Source organism: Mandrillus leucophaeus, unplaced genomic scaffold (genome assembly GCF_000951045.1).
Source record: "Mandrillus leucophaeus isolate KB7577 unplaced genomic scaffold, Mleu.le_1.0 Scaffold141, whole genome shotgun sequence".
NCBI classification, from domain to species: Eukaryota; Metazoa; Chordata; class Mammalia; order Primates; family Cercopithecidae; genus Mandrillus; species Mandrillus leucophaeus.
In genome coordinates this window covers 2,641,088-2,656,323 of record NW_012101377.1, presented here as the reverse complement: position 1 = coordinate 2,656,323, position 15,236 = coordinate 2,641,088, and the positions used below count along the sequence as shown (strand labels likewise).

General features: G+C 41.9%; 1 protein-coding gene across 1 annotated transcript in view; it reads right to left on the bottom strand.

Annotated features, from left to right (window-relative positions):
- RBBP4 (retinoblastoma binding protein 4) overlaps positions 1–15,236 on the bottom strand; it is a 40,036-nt gene that overhangs the window by 21,791 nt on the left and 3,009 nt on the right. Inside the window, exons 3-8 of the mRNA XM_011974067.1 lie at positions 11,508–11,653; positions 2,028–2,201; positions 1,570–1,685; positions 1,291–1,451; positions 1,056–1,182; positions 845–922 (exon numbers count right to left, since the gene is read on the bottom strand). Of these exons, the coding sequence (XP_011829457.1) occupies positions 845–922; positions 1,056–1,182; positions 1,291–1,451; positions 1,570–1,685; positions 2,028–2,201; positions 11,508–11,653 (802 nt within the window). The remainder of the gene's footprint in view (positions 1–844; positions 923–1,055; positions 1,183–1,290; positions 1,452–1,569; positions 1,686–2,027; positions 2,202–11,507; positions 11,654–15,236) is intronic.

Here is a 15,236-nt window from a genome sequence, read left to right as displayed (position 1 = left end):
TGGGCATGGTGGCGGGCGCCTGAAATTCCAGCTACCCAGGAGGCTGAGGCAGGAGAATCACTTGAACCTGGGAGGTGAAGGTTGCAGTGAGCCGAGATTGCACCACCACAGTCCAGCCTGGCCAATAAGAGCAAAACTCCGTCCCCCCAGAAAAGGGGAGCTCCTTGACAGCAAAGGCTACATAATGTAATCTCTCATAGTGCCCTAGCAACAAGCTTTGAACACAGTGCAACAATTATTTCTTTTTTTAATTTTTGCAATCAGACCTTGGCGATGACCTTGAGCAGTAGGATATAAACTCCCACATGCTTAGTGTTCCAATAATGGAACACTAGGCATAAATGGTTTTAAACTGATGAGGCAGAAAATATGGAGCCAGAGGTTTAGGCTTGGATTGAAAAATCAACATATGTGGTATGCAATGAAGAATAAAGAATATATTGTATCAGAAAGAAGGCTGAAAAAATAATCAGTCACTAGTTTTCCTCTCTTTGTAAATTTTTATTCAAAAATAAAGAGACAGGGTTTTGCCATGTTTGCTAGGCTGGTCTCAAACTCCTGGCCTCAAGTAACCCACCCATCTCAGCCTCCTAAAGTGCTGGGATTACAGGTATGAATCATCACACCTGGCCTAGTTTTCTTAATATCTGATGAATGTAGGTGGTCAATAACCAGTTTGAGAAAGTATAGAGATAACAAAGAAATAACAATTCCCACAGAAAGTAGCATAGGAATATAGATTTCTATTTTTAGCAACAGCATAAAGCACATGTGTGCCCACTCATACATCCAGGTTTTTCTTAGAAATAACAAAAACAAAATTAGTAGCACTGGTTTCTCTTACCTGGAATATTTCATCCTTATGTGACTCAAAGGAATGCAACTTAAGTTTCAGATTTCTCAGATCCCACAAGGCAACAGTCTAGGTACAAAAAGAAAAACAAGAGTAATTCATTTTTTAAGATAAGAAAAAAAAATACTGTAAGTAAAATTTCTGCAATTCAAAAAAAGCTGGAGAAATTAAATTGTTTTCTATTAAAATAAATGAAACTGACCTTGTCAGCTGATCCTGTGGCAAGAATGAACTCACTATAAGGATTGAAAGAAAGGCAGTTCACTTCAGCAGTGTGAGCGTCGACTGAGTGGCTTGGTTTGGAAGTATTGTTTGAACGAGTATCCCAACTTCAGTGGAAAAAAAAAAAAAAAAAAGGAAAAAAACCCTTGAAATGGTAACTAAACATAAAACTTAGACAAGATATTAAGTAAAAACCCTGAATGGATTCTACTCACATCATAAGTTTCTGATCATCAGCAACTGACCCAAACAGAGACTCATGGAGCAGATGCCAGGAAACATCTTCTACTACTGCCGTATGCCCTGTAAAAATGGTCTTTGCATCCACCACTTTTCCCTCCTTTGGAACGGCACTGATGTCCCACAGGCAGATGGTCTTAAATGTAAAATTAAACCATTATATAAATGGAAGATTCTCACCTCCCCACACACCCCAAAAAAGAAACCAACTGGTAACTAGCCCAGATTTGCTTCAAAATGGGAAGGATACGCACGTGGTCATCTGAAGCACTAAGTAAGTGCCCACTGAGATTTGGGTTCCAAGAAAGCCCATAGCCTTCCTTTTGATGTCCACGGAGACGCAAGTCTGGGTTGCACTCTCCAGAAGGATCTGCAAAGTGACAGACACATCAAGACTACCCAGTCCACTGGTTCTCTGGGCCTACTGAGCATAATGGAATTTTAATCAAGATGTCTAAAAGCTCTTAACATTTATCAATGATATAGGAACCATTATCACCAAACAGATAATGCTTAAACAGCACCAGTATTTTGTTCTATGTAAAAAGGCATTATTTTTTCATGTAGGCAAAATGAAGAAAAACATACACACATCAATACAAGTCACAAGATGTTAAAATTACACAGAGTAACATGCAATTAAACTCAGAGTGAGTGGAACCATGTGTTCCCATAGTGACTCATTTGTATTTGAATAGAAAGGGGCACGTACCTGGTTTAGAAGGATGTTTTGTATAGTCAAAGACAAGAACATCACTGGAAGGAGTCTTTGTTGCGATGATACAAGGGTTCTGGGGCATATAACGGGCCCTGTTTACTTCTCCTTCATGGTTGATCTTGATTTCTATTTCAATTTTTCCACTAACTGAACCAAAACCTCCAAATTCTGTAAATAAATTAATTGCAAATGAGGACAAAACAAGAGCTACTCTAGGGTACCCAGAGTATAAAAACACAGGCAAGGATTTTTTTTCCTTAGGAACAAACTGGCATAATACTAGATATTATCTATACATTTGCTAGCACTATAAAGTGCTTTCCTACCCCTGTGATTCCAGGTAGTTAAATACCTAATAAATACAGTCAGCCCTCCATATCAGTGGGTTCTTCATCCATGAATTCGACTAATCATTAAGTGAAAATATTCAGAAAAACAATGCATGTATTGAACACATACAGATTTCCCCCTCATCATTATTCCCTGAACAATACAGCCTATTTATATAACATTTACATTGTATTCGGTATTATAGGTAATCTAGAGACATTTTAAAGTATATGAGAAGATCTGCATAGGTTATGTGCAAACATTATGCCATGCTGTATCAGAAACTTCAGCATCTGTGAATTTTGGTATCTGAAGGTGGTCTTGGGAACAATTCCCCACGGATTCTGAGAGATGGCTGTATTATATTACTGTCTGAAATTAAGGAAAACTAGAATTCTACTGATGTAGGGTCCAGCCCTACAGGGCTTAGCGGGTATTCTCCCCGTGTGCGGAGACGAGAGATTGTAAGAAATAAAGACACAAGACAAAAGAGATAAAGAGAAAACAGCTGGGCCTGGAGAACCACTACCACCAAGACCTGGAGATCGGTAGTGGCCCCGAATGGCTAAATGCGCTGATAATTTATTGCATACAAGACAAGGGGGCAGGGTAAGGAGGGTGAGTCGTCCAAGTGATTGATAAGGTCAAGCAAGTCACGTTATCACGAGACAGGGGACCCTTCACTTTTAGGTAGCTGAATCTGAGGGAAGGCAGCATACCTCACCGTTTCCTTCTATGCACTTATCAGAAAGATCAGACTTTAAGACTTTCACTATTTCTTCTACTGCTATTTTCTAAGAACCTCAAAGAGGAATCAGGAGTAAGGGGAGGAACATGAAAGTGGACAAGGAGCGTGACCACCGAAGCGTAGCACCACACGGAGGGGTTTAGGCCTCTGGATGACTGCAGGCAGGCCTGGATAATATCCAGCCTCCCACAAGAAGCTGGTGGAGCAGAGTGTTCCCTGACTCCTCCAAGGAAAGGGAGGCTCCCTTTCACGGTCTGCTAAGTAATGGGTGCCTTCCTAGGCACTGGCGTTACCACTTGACCAAGGAGCCCTCAAGCGGCCCTTATGTGGGCCTGACAGAGGGCTCACCTCTTGCCTTCTAGCTCACTTCTCAAAATGTCCCTTCAGCACCTGACCCTATACCCACCAGTTATTCCTTGGTTATATTAGTAATACAACAAGAAGTAATATTAAAAGTTGATGATTAATAATGATTATACCAATGACTGATAATGTCCAAGATCATCTCTATACCTACTTTGTATTATAACTATTCTTTATTTTAACTATTTTCTTTATTATACTGAAACAGTTTGTGCCTTCAGTCACTTGTCTCGGCACCTGGGTTATCCTTTGCCCACATACTTCAAAAACAGATCTTAATAAAGTTTTCAAATTTCAAAGTACAAATAAGTATGCTGAATAAATAAAACCAATGCTACTACTATAATGAATATTAAGTACACAATGTGCTAAACACTAAAGTGCTCTTCTTGCATCGCTTGTCTGAAGCTCTAGTTTGGGATGAATGTTCTGAAATACCATCATGCCGTTTATCTTCTCCTTACAGTGTTTCTTTTATTTCAGTGAGGAAAAACAGAGCCACAGCAGCCAGTTCCATTTTGCTACACCCACTTACACACGCCAACCAAAGTCCCTGGTTGAAATAAACCAGGTAGGCAACAACTAGATGAAAACATTTTTTATTCACACATGACTACTATATGCACTTAGAGAGTTCTCTCAAGTACCATTATAATATGTATAACAATATAATGTGTGATTATGTAAATCTTGGCAAAGCAATATATAAACAAAGGTAGTTAATGATCAAAGAGTAATAGAAGACAGCATGATATGGTTGCAAAAGTTCCAAAGTAAGAGTCAGACCCAGGTCCCTAAGTGGCTCTGTCACTTACTTAGTTTGGTGATCCAGGGAAGGCCTTCAGTTTCTGAGCCTCAAATACCTTATCCACAAAGCAAGTAAGTTGTGAGAGTAACTTAAAAATAAATAAAAATATTCTGTCAATCGCATTGCTATGCAGTGCTATTCTTTTTTTTCTTTTTTTAGACAGGGTCTTGCTCTGTCATCCAGACTGGAGTGCAGTGGCGCAATCTCGGCTCACTGCAACCTCTGCCTCCTGGGTTCAAGCGATTCTCCTGCCTCAGCCCCCCAAGTAGCTGGGACTGCCGCCATGTGCCACCACGCCCAGGTAATTTTTATATTTTTAGTAGAGATGGGGTTTCATCACGGTAGCCAAACTGGTCTTAAACTCTTGACCTCAGATAATCTACCCGCTTCATTCTCCCAAAGTGCTGGGATTACATGAGAGAGCCACTGGGCCGGGCCTAGTGTTATTCTTTGAAGGACAAACATCTTTTCAGAAAGCAAAGACATACATGGGTGGTATGGCTGGCATATTAGATAACTTTCAACTTCAAAATAACTTTTGAAAAGCAAACGTTTCACACAGGCTAAAAACCTAAAAATAAAAATTCAAGATAGATTCTAAAGGAGAAAAAAATCCCACATTAAACTAATTTTTCCCATAACTCCAGCCCACAAGCATCTACAATCTATGAAAAAACAAGGCATATATGGTATGTATCTCAAGAAACTTCAGTCTAAGTACAGGCACAGCTCGTTTTATTGTGCATCACAGATATGTTTTTTCCCCAATTGAAGGTTACAGCAACCCTGCATTGAGTAAGTCTATTAGTGCCATTTTCCCAACATGTGTTCAGTTGGTGCCTCTGGGTCAGCATTTTTTTTTTTAGCAATGAAGTATTTCCAAATTAAGGTATGTACATTGTTTTTTTAGGCATAATGCTATTGCACGCTTAGGAGACTACAGTAAAATGTAAACATACAAAAAATCTGTGTGGTTTGCTTTATATATTTGCTTTACTGCAGTGATTTGGAACTGAATCCTCATCATATCTCTAATGACACCCCCCCCCAAAAAAGTGGCTGGGCATAGTGGCTCATATCTGTAATCCCAGCACTTTGGGAGGCCGAGATGGGTGGATCACGAGGTCAGGAGTTCGAGACCAGCATGGCCAATATGGCAAAACCCCTTCTCTACTAAAAATACAAAAATTAGCTGGGCGTGGTGGCACGTGCCTATAGTCCCAGCTGCTCTGGAGGCTGAGGCAGGAGAATCGCTTGAACTCAGGAGGCAGAGGTTGCACTGAGCCAAGATTGCGCCACTACGCTACAGTTTGGGCGACAGAGAGAAACTCTGTCTCAGAAAAAACAAACAAACAAACAAACAAACAAAAAAAACGATAGCTGCCAGAAAAGAGGCACCAATAACAAAGGAGAAGCCACAGCTGGCACAGAGCCCATGAAGCAAGGGGTAGCCACTACATAACGTTGGTTATTTCAGTATTGGGCATATATTAAACATAGGCCTCCTTCACCATAAACAAAACTACAGTAGTAAGAACTTAGTGTATTCAAAATTGAAAACTGGGCTGGCCCAATGTTACTGGGTTATCAGAACTTATTACATCAGTGTTACCAAAGTTGCATACACCCCTCAATGTTAAATTTGACAGGGTTCAGGAGATCAAGACTATCCTGGCTAACACAGTGAAACCCCATCTCTACTAAAAATACAAAAACAATTAGCTGGGCATGGTGGCAGGCACCTGTAGTCACAGCTACTCAGGAGGTTGAGGCAGAATGGCATGAACCCGGGAGGTGGAGCTTGCAGTAAGCCGAGATCGCGCCACTGTACTCCAGCCTGAGCGACAGAGCTAGACTCTGTTTCAAAAAAAAAAAAAAAAAGGTAAATAAAAAATAAAAAATTGACAGGATTAGAAAAATAAATGTAAATTGCATTTAAAAAACACTTCAGGGGCTGACTGCGGTGGCACATGACTATAATCCTAACTGCTTGGGAGGCTGAGAATGCAGTAAGCTGTGATCACACCACTGCATTCCAGCCTGGGCAACAGAGTGAGACCTCTGTCTGAAAAAACACATATAGTAATATAAATAAATAGGTGTTGAAACTGGTATGTGAAAAGGCCAATCTGAAGTAGAAAAGAAAGGCTGAGGTATCAACTTGCCTTCCTATTTTGCTGGCTTCTCTCCATATAAATAACATTAAAACAAACATGAGGTATAACATGATATAGTAAAGGTGCACAAGTTGTTGTAGTTTGATGAATTTTTACATATGTACGCACCAGGTCAAAATATAAAACATTCCCATCCCAGAAGGTACGAACGGTGTCTTCCCAGTCAATACTATGTCCTCAAACAAGGTAACTACCATACGAATTTTACCATTGAGCCACTTTTTGAGCCCATGAACCTTACAACTAAGAATACCAGCTTCAGTAAAATATATAATAATTTATTATAAACTTGGACTAAAGACCAGAGACATCACTTACTTATTTTTATTTTTTCTGAGAAGGAGTCTTGCTCATTAACCAGGCTGGAGTGCAGTAGTAGCGCAATCTCGGCTCACTGCAACCTCCGCCTCCCGGGTTCAAGCCATTCTACTGCCTCAGCCTTCCAAGTAGCTGGGACTACAGGCACGTACCACCACGTCCAGCTAATTTTTTGTATTTTTAGTAGAGATGGGGTTTTACCATGTTGGCCAGGCTTGTCTTGAACTCCTGACCTCATGATCCACATGCCTCAGCCTCCCAAAGTGCTGGAATTACAGATGCCAGCCACTGCGCCTGGGCGAGATACCAGTTTCTTAAAAAACAAAACTAGGCTGGGCATGGTGGCTCACGCCTATAATCCCAGCACTCTGGGAGGCTGACGCGGGTAGATCATGAGGTCAGGAGTTTGACACCAACCTGGCCAATACAGTGAAACCCCATCCCTACAAAAAATACAAAATAAGCCGGGCACGGTGGTGCACGCCTGTAATCCCAGCTACTCAGGAGGATGAGGCAGGAGAATCGCTTGAACCCAGGGGGCAGAGGTTGCCGTGAGCCAAGATCGCCACACTGCACTCCAGCCTGGGCGACAGAGCGAGACTGTCTCAAAAAAAAAAAAAAAAAAAAAGAAAGAAAGATAAAAAGTGGGCAAAGGACATGAACAGACACTTCTCAAAAGAAGACATATAAGTGGACAATGAATGTGGAAAAAAAGATCAACATCACCATTTATCAGAGAAATGCAAATCAAAACAGATAGATGCCTCTCACACCAGTCAGAATGGCTATTAAAAAGTCAAAAAATAACATGGTGAGGCTGCAGAGAAAAGGCAACACTTAGACACTACTGGTGGGAATGCAAATTAGTTCAGCAACTGTGAAAAGCAGTCTGTGGAGATTTCTCAAAGAACTAAAAATAGGGCCAGGCATGGTGGCTCACGCCTATAATCCCAGCACTTTGGGAGGCTGACGCAGGTGGACCACCTGAGGTTGGGAGTTTGAGACCAGCCTGACCAATATGGAGAAACCCCGTCTCTACTAAAAATACAAAATTAGCCGGGTGTGGTGGGGCATGCCTGTAATCCCAGATACTCGGGGAGCTGAAGCAGAAGAACTGCTTGAACTTCGGAGGCGGAGACTGCAGTGAGCCGAGATCACGCCACTTACTTTACTCCAGCAACAAGAGTGAAACTCCGTCCCAAAAACAAAAAAAAACACAAAAAAACCACAAAGAACTAAAAATAGAACTACCATTCAACCCAGCAATCCCATTACTGGGTATATACCCAAAATAAAAGAAATCGTTCTACCAAAAAGACACATGTACTTGTTATGTTCACTGTAGCATTATACACAATAGCAAAGATACGGAATCAACCCAAGTGTCCATCAATGGTTGACTGAATACAAAAAATTTTTTTGGCTTAGTGGCTCAGGCCTATAAGCCCAGAACTTCGGGAGGCCAAAGTGGGTTAACTGCATGAGCCCAGGAGTTTTCAGACTAGCCTGGGCAATGTGGTGAGACCCACTCCTCCACAAAAAATATAATGGAAATCGGCTGGGCATGGTGGCGCATGCCTGCAATCCCAGCTACTCAGGATGCTGAGGCAGGAGGATTGCTTGAGCCCAAGAAGCAGAGGCTGCAGTGAGCCGAGACTGTGCGACTGCACTCCAGCCTGGGTGACGAAGCAAGACTCCGCCTCAAAATAACAACAAAAACTCAATCATTTAGGAAAAAAAGGCTGGATTCTGATTCCATACCAAATACCAGAACAGTAAGTTTTAATGGCCCAAACATAAAAGTCCCAGAAGACAACAATAGATGAATACATACTTTATGAAATCATTGAATGGGGAGGTCTGAGGTGGAAAGATTGAGGCCAGAGTTGAAGATCAGCCTGAGCAACATAGTGACACGCCATTTCTTAAAAAAAAAATAAATTATCTGGATGTAGTGGCGGGTGCCTGTAATTCCAGCTACTTGGGCGGCTGAGGCAGGAGAATAGCTTGAACCCGGGTGGCGGTGGTCACAGTGAGCAGTGATTGCGCCACTGTACTACAGCCTGGGCGGCAGAGCCAGACTCCGACTCAAAAAAATAAAAAATAAAATAAAAATAAATAAAAAATCCAGGTATGGTGGTGTACGTCTATAGCCAGAGCTACTTGGGAGGCATAGGTGGGAGGATCATTTGAGCCCATAAGGAGGCTGCAGTCAGCTAAGATCATGCCAGCGCACTCCAGCCTGGATGACAGAGCAAGGCCCCATTAAAAAAGCAACTTATAGCTTCTAATCAATAACAGGACTAAAGATTTTAAGTTAAACTAGAAAATGATCTGCACCTATTTATTGGGTGGAGAGGGTGTAATTTACCTTATACGAAGAGATACTCAAAAGGAATATGGGCAAAAGACATAAATAAGCAGCTCAAGGGAAATATGAAGTAAGCTCAACATCACAAATAAAAAAAAGCAATGTAAACTGAGAATGAGTTCTATTGAGTCCAGCGTTGGCAAGGGCATGGAGAAACAGACATAAATACATACGCTGTTGTGGGACTTCAAATCTTTTTTTGGAGTACAACTTAGCAGTATCAATTATATTAAAAAATGGTCCTGCCCTTTGATACAACATTCTACTTAGAGAGTATTTCTATAGCAAAACTATGCTTTTGAAGTCAAAAAATTAGAAACCATCTAAATGTCAATCAATAAGGCATCATTATGGTCTACTATATAGCCATCAAAAGGAGGTAGGTGACCTTATATTATATATAATTGCTTATATTAGGCCACAAGAGCAAATTCTGAACCTATATTGCATATTCTATACTTGGCATACAAAACTACTCAACATATTTGTTTAATGAGTGATCCAATACACAGGATAAATCCTTCAGAAAACAATACATCACAATACATCAAGTGATATCCAGGGGAAAAGTTTTTGTTTTGTTTTTTTAAGATGGAGTTTCCCCTTTTTTTTTTGCCCAGGCTGGAGTGCAATAGTGAGATCTTGGCTCACTGCTATCTCTGCCTCCTGAGTTCAAGTGATGCCATCTTGCCTCAGCCTCCTGAGTAGCTGGGTTCTTACAGGTGCATGCCACCACGCGTGGCTAATTTTTTATTTTTAGTAGAGACAGGGTTTCACTATGTTGGGCCAGGCTGGTCTCGAAGTTCTGACCTCAAGTGATCCACGGGTCTCAGCCTTCCAAAGTGCTGGGATTACAGGCGTGAGTCACTGCACCTGGCTGGGGAAAGGTTTATTATATGGGAGAAGGGGTGTGTTTTTAACATTATGTGTAAAATTATATATACAATTATATATATATTACAAAATTATAAAATATATAAATCATATGTATATTTTATCAAATTATATAATTATATAATTTTACACACAAACACAATATATATACACACACACATATGTAGTTTTACAATTTATCACACTACCAATTAGAGTATTTGTGCCTAAGTAACAGCAAGAACAAAAGGCAGGAGGATCATTTGAGGTCAGGAGTTCAAGACCAGCCTGACCAACATGATGAAACCTTGTCTCTACTAAAAATATAAAAATTAGCCAGGGATGGCGGTGCATGCCTGTAGTCCCAGCTATTTAGGAGGCTGAGGCAGGAGACTCGCTTGAACCTGGGAGGCGGAGGTCGCAGTGAGCCAAGATCGCACCACTGCACTCCAGCCTGGGCGGCAGAGCAAGACTCCATCTCCAAAAAAAAAGGGAAAGAGTAGGCATGTCATGATCAGTTAAACCCTTAGGTTATGGCCTAAAAATAGGATATAATGAAACAACTCATCGGAACTTAGTTTCTATACATATAGGGAGTGCCATGGTTAAGTCATTTCTACCACTTTAAACCTAGAAAGGGTAATTTAAGTTAGTGTTTCTCAACCTTTTTTTTCACTACTGCTCCTCTAAGAAATCTTTTAAGAACTACCCCTTCCCCACCAGTCCCACGAAATTTTAATACCATAGATATCCTATGTACTTTGTGCATATCTGTGCTTTAGACAATCAACCAGTAAGATTATTTACGCCTACTCACACACATAAACCAATTTTCACCTCTTTAGGGGTAGTTATCTCCCATCTTAAGAATGTACGGCAATATGGACGGGCGCGGTGACTCAAGCCTGTAATTCCAGCACTCTGGAAGGCTGAGGTGGGTGGATCACATGAGGTCAGGAGTTCAAGCGCAGCCTGGCCAACTTGGTGAAACCCTGTCTTTACTAAAAATACAAAAACTAGCTAGGCGTGGTGGCAGGTGCCTGTAATCCCAGCTACTCAGGAGGATGAGGCAAGAGAATCGCTTGAACCTGGGAGGCAGAGGTTGCAGTGAGTGAGGATCACGCCACTACACTCCAACCTAGGCAACAGAGCGAGATTCTGAACAAAAAAATAAAAAATAAATCAAGAATGTACAGCAATAATATATAGTATATTTCTGCTTCTTTCAATTGCAGAAATCCTCCCCGCCACCACCAGCTGAGAAAAGTTTATTGTGAAGGTACAGAACCAAGGATGTGTTAAATATTTCTTCTGATATCTACAACTCTAATATAAATATCTACCATTGCAAACTCAGGCTTTCCTCAAGCTTAAATATTGTTTCTAAAGTCACAGTTTATCAAACTGGATATAACTTTTATAATTCAAAAACATAAAAAGATTATGACCCACACATCTTTACTTCTTTCACGTTTAAGATTCCTACCTCCTTTCTCACTGTCGTAGTGTGACGCATCAAACTGAGCATCATCATTAGGGAGTTGCACACTGGCTATAACAAGATGGTTTTGTTCATCCGATGTGTGTGTCCCCAGGACAAGTCGATGAATGCTGAAATCTTTCCCTTCTGGTCTGTAACGGCAACATATGGTCACTATTCAAATTAGTAACATCAGGAGACCGCGAGGTCAACAATATACGTGTACATAAAAGTCACTACTACACAATCAGGTTTTAAGAGAGGGGAAAAGTCATTAAGAGTCTTTTCTTCTCTATCTCTCTCTCTTTTTTTTTAAATAAATAGTCTCACTCCTTCGCCCAAGCTGGAATGGAGTGGTGCGATCTTGGCTCACTTCAACCTCTGGCTCTTGGGTTCAAGTGATTCTCACACCTCAGCCTCCCTAGTAGCCGGGACTACAGGAACTCGCCACCATGCCTGGCTAATTTTTGTATTTTTAGTAGATACGGGATTTCACCATGTTGGCCAGGCTGGTCTCAAACTCCTGGCCTCAAATTTTCCACCCACCTCAGCCTCCCAACGTGCAGCAATTACAGGCAAGAGTTACCGTGCCCGGCCAAGAGCCACATTTTCTACTTAATTACTCTGGAGAAAAAGTAAAACGTTTAATGGAATAAAACGGGAATTAACTACTCACTCACTACCAACAGGTTGGAGGGAAAGCAAACCACTGTTGGGTATGCTAATAATTTTGCTCACTAAAATTTTTCATTGAAAAAAGGGGGAAAGGGTGCAAAGAAATTGAAAAGAAAAAAATGAAAAAAGGGAAAGAAGAGGAAATAACATTAAGTAAACCAATTTACCAAATATTTACTAACTGCCTAATCAATGGACACATGGCTCCAAACGTAATGTAAGTACAAAGAAGATTAAGACACAATTCCTGACCTCAAAAAACCTGCGGCTGGGCTAGGCACGGCGGCTCACGCCTGTAATCCCAGCACTTTGGGAGGCCGAAGAAGGTGGATCACCTGAGGTCAGGAGTTCCAGACCAGCCTGACCAATATGGTGAAATCCCATCTCTACTAAATACAAAATTTAGCTAGGCATGGTGGCAGGTGCCTGTAATCCCAGTTACTCAGGAGGATGAGGCAAGAGAATCGTTACTAAAATACTACTAAATTAGCTGTGTGTAGTGGCGGTGACTATAGTCCCAGCTACTAGGGAGGGTGGGACAGGAGAACTGCTTGAACCTAGGAGTTAGAGGTTGTAGCGAGCCAAGATGGCGCCACTGCACTCCAGCCTGGGCAAAAGAGCAAGACTCTGTGTCAAAAAACAAAACAAAACAAAAAACAAACAATTGGCAGCTGGCTAATCCCAGCTACTCGGGAGGCTGAGGCACAAGAATTGCTTGAACCTGAAAGGTGGAGGCTGCAGTGAGCAGAGATCGTGCCACTGCACTCCAGCCTGGGTGACACAGAAAGACTGCCTCCTGTCTCAAAAACACAAAAACAAAAACAAAAACAAAAAACCAAAGAAAGAAAGAAAGAAAAGAATGAAAAGGAAAGGAAGAAAATTAAACAACGTGCCTAAGATCACACAGCTACTAAGTAACAGAAGTATGCTGAAGTCCAAATCTGACTTCTGATGTGGGAGAGCACAGTGGGAGAGAAGGCCGATTAAAATGGACTTTATTTAGTGTCCTGAATGCCGTCTTAAGGCATTCTGGACTCCATACTGGGTCAAGGGCATCCACATCATCTGGGAACTTGTTAGAATGCAAATTCTCACATCTACTCCAGACCCATTGAATCAGCAACTCTAGAAGGTGGGGCACAACTATCTATCTCACAATACCTCCAGCTGATTACAATGCATATAAAATTTTGAGAACCCCTGGTCTAGATGGGAAAGATCCTACACAAGCAGAATTCATTGGGGTTTATAAATTGACTGCCTATAAAATGGAGAAAGGGAAAATGTCAAACCAAAGCCAATTATGATGAAAAGAAACAGGAACAGTAGGAAAGTTGGGGTAAGGCCTTCATAGAAGGAGTAATTCCATTTACAACATGTCAAACTGAGGAAGCCAGTAAGATATACCAGGGAAGATACTGGCAGGCAGAAGAAAAATCAGGAAAAGGTCCAGAGAAATTAGGTCTAAAGATATCAATAGGAATTCTTCTGCACAGATGTCACAGGCAAAGCTTTGAGAGCATCTACCTTACACTGAAAAGAGGGATATGAACAGAAAATTGTAATTACCTGTATGTAGATGGTTAGACAAAGAACCAGAAAAAGAATGAAGGAGAAGACAGTGTTACAGAACTACAATTGTGGTTTTTCTTTTTTTAAAAGGGGGAAATGGATATGAACAAACACCAGAAAAAGAACACACACAAAAGTAAACACTGCATCAGAGCTGCTTGCTTGTAAGCAATCCTTATCTTAAAAAACAACAACAAGGCCAAGGTGGCTCATGCCTGTAATCCCAGCACTTTGGGAGGCCAAAGTGTGAGGATCACTAGAGCCCAGAAGTTAAAGAACAGCCTGGGCAACATAGCAAAAAATTTTTCAAAAACTAGCTAGGCGTGGTAGCGTGTGCCTGTAGTCTCAACTATTCCAGAGGCTGAGGCAGAAGGATCCCCTGGCCCAGGTCAAGGCTGCAGGGAACTCTGTGCCACTGCAACCCAGTCTGCGCAACAGAGCAAGATCCTGTCTCAAAACAATTTTCGGCCAGGTGCAGTGGCTCACGCCTGTAATCACAGCACTCTGGGAGGCTGCGGCAGGTGGATCACCTGAGGTCAGGAATTTGAGACCAGCCTGGACAACATGGTGAAACCCCCTCTACTAAAAATACAAAAAATTAGCTGGGCATGGTGGCGGGTGCCTGTAATTCCAGCTACTTGGGAGACCGGGGGAGGAGAATCGCTTGAACCCGGGAGGCGGAGGTTGCAGTGATCTGAGATCGTGCCACTCCACTACAGTATGGGTAACAAGAGTGAAACTCCGTCCTTCCTTCGTGTCAAAACAACAACAAAAAACCAATTCTCACATTATTTATATAGATTTGCTAATGCAGAAAACTACTAAGATGACAGCACAGATTTCAGCTTTGGGGAATTAAGTCTTTAATTCTTGCTTTCGAAACCTAGCTAGTAAGGCCGGGTGCGGTGGCTCAAGCCTGTAATCCCAGCACTTTGGGAGGCCGAGACGGGTGGATCACGAGGTCAGGAGATCGAGACCATCCTGCCTAACACGGTGAAACCCCGTCTCTACTAAAAAAATACAAAAAAGTAGCCAGGCGAGGTGGCGGGCGCCTGTAGTCCCAGCTACTCGAGAGGCTGAGGCAGGAGAATGGCGTAAACCCGGGAGTCAGAGCTTGCAGTGAGCTGAGATCCGGCCACTGCACTCCAGCCTGGGCGACAGAGCAGACTCCGTCTCAAAAAAAAAAAAAAAGAAACCTAGCTAGTCATTCTATTACTTGGGAAGTTTCTGAAGAGTAGTGGTTCTAGAATGTTTAGTAGGTATGGGGTGGCCAATATTTGTGATCCACTAGTCCAATAAGCACAATTTAGCATATGACTATAGTAAATCTGGAATCGCCATTCAAGTACATTTCTCATTAAGTACTCTGCCACAAGGTCCTTGAGACAGGGTGGCACTCTGTAGCTCAGGCTGGAGTGCAGTAGTAGGATCACAGCTCAATACAGCCTTGACCTCCCAAGGCTCAGGTGATCCTCCTGCCTCAGCCCC